The sequence below is a fragment of the Eutrema salsugineum genome, unplaced genomic scaffold (genome assembly GCF_000478725.1).
Source record: "Eutrema salsugineum unplaced genomic scaffold, Eutsalg1_0 scaffold_5, whole genome shotgun sequence".
Lineage (NCBI taxonomy): Eukaryota > Viridiplantae > Streptophyta > Magnoliopsida > Brassicales > Brassicaceae > Eutrema > Eutrema salsugineum.
The window spans coordinates 1,225,613-1,233,031 of NW_006256612.1; the positions used below are offsets into that span (position 1 = coordinate 1,225,613).

Below are 7,419 nucleotides of genomic sequence, written 5' to 3' on the forward strand. Positions count from 1 at the left end.
GGTACTTATTCATAAATAAAGAAAACTTTTGTAAATAAATTGTATTGATTTAGAACACTTCTTCTTATTCGCTGATATGTATATACTCAAATAAGAAAATATACATATTTGAAAATTAAATAATTTAACATAAAATCGTGATCTATACATTTTAGTTATTCTAGGATTTATCTTTAATAGGAGTTATTATTACTTACTAATAAAAAGGAAAAAATATGTGCACCATAGATATAATCGTTTAAAACCCTAAAAACCACGTCTTTATATATGATCGTAAGCTTACGATAATTCTCTCACCCTTCTAGACAACTAATAAAAAAACAAGAAACCATTCTATTAGCTTATAATTATAACTCGATTTCTCATTAGGGTTAAATCACAATGGGTACACATAACGCGAAGATCTCATGTGACATCTTGCTTGATTCATCCTCTATTGCTGATAACAATGGTAACTTAATGGTTTTCGTTTTTATTTTGCTTATTTTTAATATAATAAACTGAAGTTTATGCTTTTACGTGAAAATTTATCTTAATTTTTAAGCCATTAAAAGATTATCGTTAATCTTTTGTTATACTATAAATTCTTGCAAAGAGACATGTTCGTTTTTGCTTATGATGTTTGGAATAAAAATCTAAATTCAATTTTTTCTTATCTTACAGTTTTTCATAATACTGTTGATCGAACTTCATCACTTGAAACGGCATTCGAGAGATTACGCCTCTATCAATCCTATGATCGCCTCCCTAAACATCTTTCAAGATTGCATAATATTCCACATATTCACGGTATGAGTGTTATATTAAAAAAATAAATAAAAAACTCATTAAATGATAAATAAATTATATATGTCTTATTATTTATAGATACGTCGAAAATACCTTGTGGTTTAAGAAAGAGGAGTGGGCCACGCGAATTGGGTTCTAAGGTGTTTGGGTTTGGAATATTGTATTCTGAATCAGCGCATGGAGATCGCACAGATGTTCAGTCGGGTTTGTGGGATGTGCCCTGTCATCTAATCAATGAAATTGGTAAAAAATTCATATAGTAATATCTTTTTCTGTTAGACGTTACAAATATATTCATAATTTGGTTTGATATAGGACCAGATAATGAATTTGAACATGACATGATTAGCGACTCAGCTAATAGAAGCATTGGTGTTTGTAATGATCATGAGCAAAACGGTAAGTCTCTTGATCAGAACAGTCTTCAAGTTGATAATTTATTAAACATCTATATAGAGGGACGACTAATATATAAAAAATGTATAAATATATATATACGAAGGTCCTACTGGTGCTGACCCTGACGAATCAAATTACAAAAAAGATGATCCAACTAATGGTGATCGAACTGACGACATTGGTGATGGCGACATTGTAACCGATAACAAAGGTGATGGCAATGATGGTGATGATAGCGGTAGTGACCAACCGGATACTGATAACAATGATGATGATGACGACTGGTATGATGGTTGCGATGACGAAGAAGAAGACGAAGACAGTGATGATAACGATGGCGACGAATATGATGACGAGGAAGATGACGAAGATAGTACTGATAGTGATGATAGTGATGGAATTGACGAAGAAGACGAGGACGAAGAAAGTGATGATTGTGAGGAAACCGATGAAGAAAATGAAGACGATGACTATGATGAGACGAACGAATTGCTGATGGTTGTGATGAAGAAGTAGACGAGGACGAGAGTCATGATGATGTTGATGAGAAAAATGAAGAATACATGAGTGATGATGTTGATGATATTCGGAATGATGCATCGGCAGTGAAAACCGAATGTTCTGCTGATCATCAGCCCAAACGTCCATTGGGAAAAGACTATATCTTAACTATGATTTCCATGGAACATCACAAAATATTGTGGATGGTATCTTTGTTAAAGCTCCCCCTAAACGCATTTGCGTGCGACGTAGGCTCTTTACTTCAGATTCTGAAAATGATAATGGTGATGAATGTTCCAACGACTCCTCTTCAAATACAGCTATGGTGTCTCAAGAGATTCAAGCGTTTCCAATAAAAGTCATACATCTAACCGATGGTCCGTGTGAGTTTGAGATTAATGTTAAAGTTTTGAGAGTTTGGACTCATAGTTTGCACCCATCTGAAAAGCGTCTCGAGGCTGTGCTATGTGATGACCTGGTTTGTTTACTATATAGTCCAGTTTTATATATTTATATTTATAATATTTTTTTAACATATTACTATTGTGATAATTAGACTTTAACAATTTATATCATATGCTAGGGTGATAAAATACATGCCACTGTACCAACCGCATGCTATGCTTTGTTTGAAGACCAGTTTCCTGTTGGAAATTGGATTAAGATTCGCCGTTTCCAGGTTGCTCATGTCTATGGTGTTTTTAGGACAACTTCGCGTCGTTTTAAAATAGTTTTGGGTTCACATACTGTCGTAGATGGTGATAGTTTTCATTGCGAACGGAATTTTTTTGATTTTATCGACTTCCGTGTAATCTTGAATGGCACATACAGTGACGACTTTTTAGTTGGTAAGTATGTTGATATATGATTTATATTTTGTTTAAGGATAAGAAACAATAATGAGCTTACTATTGTCTTTCGTTTCAGAAATAATTGGTCGTGTTATAAACGTTGGCAAGTTTCATTCCTGGGAAGGTTATACTTTGGACCAACTGGAGGAAAAGTGCATTGATAGCGAATACCAGTTTATCACTTTCTACTTGGAGGATTTAAGGTTTGTATTCCCTGTTCAATGTTTTCTCGAATTTAACTATGTGAACAATTATAAGAATACAAGCATATATAATTTTGTGCTAATTATTTTAATCATGTAGACACGTTCGTCTCTTTTGCAAATTGACTGGCATAAGAGTTTTAAAGTTCTATAAGGATTGGCGTAGTTGGGATAGCAAAAATGTTGTTTGTGTAATCAGATGGGGAAATATTGATTATCTTGGAGGTATGTCAGTTGCATATATAAATTAATGTTTGAATATGTGTGGTATAAATTTAGTATTTTACTTTCTATTTCAAGAAAGATAACGATCTCGGCTATTCAACCAACATTGGTAGTACGGAACCCACATGTTGCAGAAGTCGAAAAATTCAGAGAAAAGTATGGCCTGTACATACCTTCCTATGTATAGTATATATAATATTATACATAACATTTTTTATTTATGCTGTTTTATTTTTATTACGCAGGATGATTAGCAGTCGAAGCTATCGTCTAGAGAATGTTCACCATCGAGATTAGATAGATACAATATTACCCATATTCATTATTCGTATTTTAAATTTATGTTTTAGGATACATTTCATAAGGTTTTTGGTTTATAAAAGTGTTCTTCGAATTCTTCATCTTTATTATATGTGAAGTTAGTATTTCATAATTATAATTATTGTTTTCGAATCATTTATTATCAATTGTTTCTCGACTATTGCCTATACATGTTCCATATATATATATATATATATTTTAAGCTAAAGCATCTTTCATAAACATGCGTATACAGTATATATATTTATATCCGAGTTGAAATTCTCAATGAAATTCATATATATCGCTATTGTTACATATATTAAAATTGCCAATGATTGTACTCATCATACTCGAGTGTCTTTTCCTTCTTCGTGGTATTTACAAAAAATAAAAACTTATGAATTATGGAAATTATGATTATTTTAATGAAATTACAAAAGTATAATATACGGTTATAGTTTGAAATATATTTATAAAAAAAAATTGAAAAAAGGATTTTATAAAAAAAAGGAAATTGTACAAAAGATGCTAATTTCATTATCATTATAATGTTTATTTTATGTTTATGTTAAAATGACTGAAAACATAATTTCACACAACTGATTTTTGGATATAAATAACAAATATACTTATATGAGAAATGGAATAAGTAAAATTTACATTTAAATTATGTTAAGTCTTAACATTGAACTGGATATATAGAAATCAATAAAAGATACGATACTCTATTTATTTGCATCGATCCAAAAGACCTAGGGTTTTTATCAATTCTTATATATATATATATATATATATATATATTTATGTACGTCTGATTAATCTTCCTCATTAAATCGGTTCAAGAATTTTTGGTAAAAAGAAGAAAATGGAGTCGTCAATAGATAATAGTGACAATGCAGTATCCGTTATTGTTTCCGTATGGTGAAGATGGTTTTAGATTAGGTATTGATATTGGCTATGTTGATACATCTGGAAGGAAACGCACAACCGTGACAATGCGCGAATTTTTCGCATTTCGCATTCAAGACAGGCATGGAGAATCCCCAATCATTATGATGTCTGGGAGATTGTATCAGCAGTTTCTGGTTGACGCATATACGATGGTAGAATCAAATAGGCTTCGTTATATATGGCATAATCAAAAGAAGCTACGGTGTGACAGCTTTGATAAGATTGAACAATCTGGTGAACGTGGCAATAATGATCTTTCTGAACAAGGAAAAAAGGTGCTTATACCTGCTTCATTCACGGGAAGTAAGAGATTCATGAGGAAACATTATCTAGACGCGATGGCCACATGCAAGTACTACGGATACCCGGATTTTTTCATAACAATTACTTGCAATCCAAAATGGCCTGAGATAACGAGGTTTTTGGAAAAACATGATCTAAAGATCGAGGATCGACCAGATATTTGTTGCAGGATTTTTAAAATGAAGCTCGATAATTTAGTGAATTATCTAACGAAAGACCACGTTATGGGCCACGTTAACTCAGGTATGTCAAAAAGATTATCTAATTCGATTTATTACATGTATTTTTAACTTTTTCTAATTGTTTTACTTTTATTTCAGCGATGTATACCATTGAATTCCAAAAAAGAGGATTGCCACATGCCCACATGGTTGTTTTCTTGAAACCCGAATCCAAACTACCAACAGGCGAGGACATAGATAGATTTATATCAGCAGAGATACTGGACAAGGACTTGGATCCAATTTTGTACGAAATTGTTGGAGACTTGATGATACATGGACCATGCGGTGATGACAATCCAAAAAATGTTTGTATGCATGAGAAAAGATGTACAAAATTCTTTCCTAAGCCTACTGGATCAGTTACTAAAATCGATGATGCTGGCTTCCCCATCTATAGACGTCGTATGGATCAAAGAACCATTCTGAAGAGGGGTGTTTTGTGTGATAACCGATATGTTGTCCCATATAATCCAGATCTCTTAAAGCGTTTTCGGGCACATGTTAACGTTGAGTGGTGCAACCAAACCAGGTCTATAAAGTACCTATTCAAATATATAAACAAGGGTCCAGATTACATTAGAGCAGCAATCGAGGATGAAGACGGTAACCCCGTTATATCCCAAGATGAGGTTGAGCAACATTACAATTGCAGGTAACTTTGCGAAACTAATTTTTAAGACTAGATCGCTTCAATAATTACTTAAGTATGATTTTAAAAAAAAACAAGATTATTTATTTCTGTTTGATTTGCTCATTCTTAGATACATTTCACCGTATGAATCTTCATGGAGGCTTCTAAAGATTCCTACACAGTACCGAACCACGGCAGTAATGCAACTTTCGTTTCATTTGCCTGGTAAACAATTGTGTATATATCACGAAGGAGAGAGCGTTGACCAAGTCTTAAACAAGGCATCGGTAGGTCAGTCACAATTTCTAGCGTGGATGGAGGCAAACAAGGAACATGCCTTGGCAAAGGAGCTAACATATGCTGATTTCCCAACAAAATTTGTCTGGGTCTCAAAGCAGCGGCAATGGAGAATACGAAAACAAGGTTTTGCCATAGGCAGACTGGTGTATGTCTCACCTTCCGCTGAAGACGCATATCATTTGAGGATTCTTCTCAATATAGTCAAGGGCCCTGAGAGTTTTGATGACTTAAAAAAGGTTAATGGTGTTATATACTCTTCTTTCCGAGAAGCATGCTTTGCGCTTGGTTTGTTAGACGATGATAAAGAATACATCGAAGGAATTAAAGAGGCCAGTTTTTGGGGAACTGGAAAGTTTCTTTGTAAACCTTTTGCTATAATGCTTCTTTCGAGTAGTGTAGCAGTTCCGATCAACGTCTGGAATGGTACTTGGAAAATATTAACTGAGGATTTCTTATATCAGAAAAGGCGTGAAGAGAATGACCCAGGTAAGATGGATTTGAAATTTTAAACTATTTTACAAGATTCACATTATCTTAGTTGCTAACAGACTTATTTGTATATCTAGGTTTGGTGTTGACTGAAGCCCAATATAAGAATCTTGGTTTATCAGATATAGAGAAGTATATGCGCAGAAACGGTCATTCATTATCCGACTATAAAGGAGAGATGCCAGTCCCTGATGATATTGGAAAGTATAAGAAATCAAATCATCTAATCCGGGATGAGAAATCATACGATCGTGCAAAACTTGCAAACGATCATGTCAAGTTGTTTTCAACAATAACCAATGAACAGAAGGATATCTACAATGAGATAATGGATGCAGTTACAAGAGGTATCAGTGGAATGTTTTTTGTTTATGGATATGGTGGGACAGGTAAAACGTACCTTTGGAGGCTTTTAGGTGCTGCTCTTCGTTCTCAAGGAAAAATAGTTCTCAATGTTGCATCAAGTGGCATTGCAGCATTGTTATTAGAGGGAGGAAGAACAGCGCATTCTCGGTTTGGAATACCCATAGTTGTGAACGAGTATACATTCTGTAATGTGAGTTCTGGATCACACCAACCAGAGCTGATTGAAGCAGCCGATCTTATTATATGGGATGAGGCTCCGATGATGAGCAAGCATTGTTTTGAGACATTGGATCGGACTATGCGTGATATACTAAAGTGTGATAAGGTCTTTGGTGGAAAGGTCATTGTTTTGGGTGGTGACTTTCGACAAATACTCCCTGTTATTGTCAGAGGCAATAGCTCAGAGACTATATTGGCAACTGTGAATTCTTCTCATATTTGGTCTGATTGCAAAGTTCTGCAGCTAAAGACAAATATGAGACTGCTTTGTGGCGATAATGATTTCAATAATCAAAAAATTGAAGAATTCGCCAAGTGGATCTTGGATATTGGTGATGGAAAACTAAATATTCATGATACCATAGAAGATGAATTAGAAATTCCAGCGGATTTGCTGATAAGCGGAGAAGGTGATCCTGTTAAGAGAATAGTCTCAGAGATTTATGGTCAATCTTACACAACCACTCGTGAACCAGTTTTTTTTTCAGGAAAGGGCAATACTCAGTCCACGGAATCAAGATATCGACGTTATCAATGAATTCATGCTATTAGAACTCAAAGTTCTTCGTTATATGATTTATCACAATTCTTTTTAATACGTAATTATATTATAATTAAAATATGTCAGTACTAACATAGTTTGAATTGTTTTTATTAGGTGAGGA

The 7,419-nt window shown here is 33.9% G+C and overlaps 2 protein-coding genes across 2 annotated transcripts; both read left to right on the forward strand.

Annotated features, from left to right (window-relative positions):
* The first annotated feature begins 381 nt into the window (after positions 1 to 381).
* Positions 382 to 1,704, forward strand: LOC112083882 (pheromone-processing carboxypeptidase KEX1-like). The gene is made up of 4 exons (XM_024151993.1): positions 382 to 451; positions 868 to 993; positions 1,105 to 1,188; positions 1,292 to 1,704. Exons 1-4 carry the CDS (start codon positions 382 to 384, stop codon positions 1,702 to 1,704), a joined length of 693 nt encoding a protein of 230 aa, XP_024007761.1.
* Positions 1,705 to 4,164: 2,460 nt separating this feature from the next.
* Positions 4,165 to 7,292, forward strand: LOC112083883. Its single transcript, XM_024151995.1, has 5 exons — positions 4,165 to 4,768; positions 4,846 to 5,401; positions 5,511 to 6,166; positions 6,247 to 6,516; positions 6,559 to 7,292. Exons 1-5 carry the CDS (start codon positions 4,165 to 4,167, stop codon positions 7,290 to 7,292), a joined length of 2,820 nt encoding a protein of 939 aa, XP_024007763.1.
* Positions 7,293 to 7,419: the final 127 nt, after the last annotated feature.

Coding starts and splice junctions, on each gene's coding strand:
- LOC112083882 (XM_024151993.1), top strand. CDS start 382: ATGGGTACACATAACGCGAAGATCTCATGTGACATCTTGCTTGATTCA. Junction 452..867: donor CTCTATTGCTGATAACAATG/GTAACTTAATGG, acceptor TATTATTTATAG/ATACGTCGAAAATACCTTGT. Junction 1,189..1,291: donor TAATGATCATGAGCAAAACG/GTAAGTCTCTTG, acceptor ATATATACGAAG/GTCCTACTGGTGCTGACCCT.
- LOC112083883 (XM_024151995.1), top strand. CDS start 4,165: ATGCAGTATCCGTTATTGTTTCCGTATGGTGAAGATGGTTTTAGATTA. Junction 5,402..5,510: donor GAGCAACATTACAATTGCAG/GTAACTTTGCGA, acceptor GCTCATTCTTAG/ATACATTTCACCGTATGAAT. Junction 6,167..6,246: donor GCGTGAAGAGAATGACCCAG/GTAAGATGGATT, acceptor TTGTATATCTAG/GTTTGGTGTTGACTGAAGCC.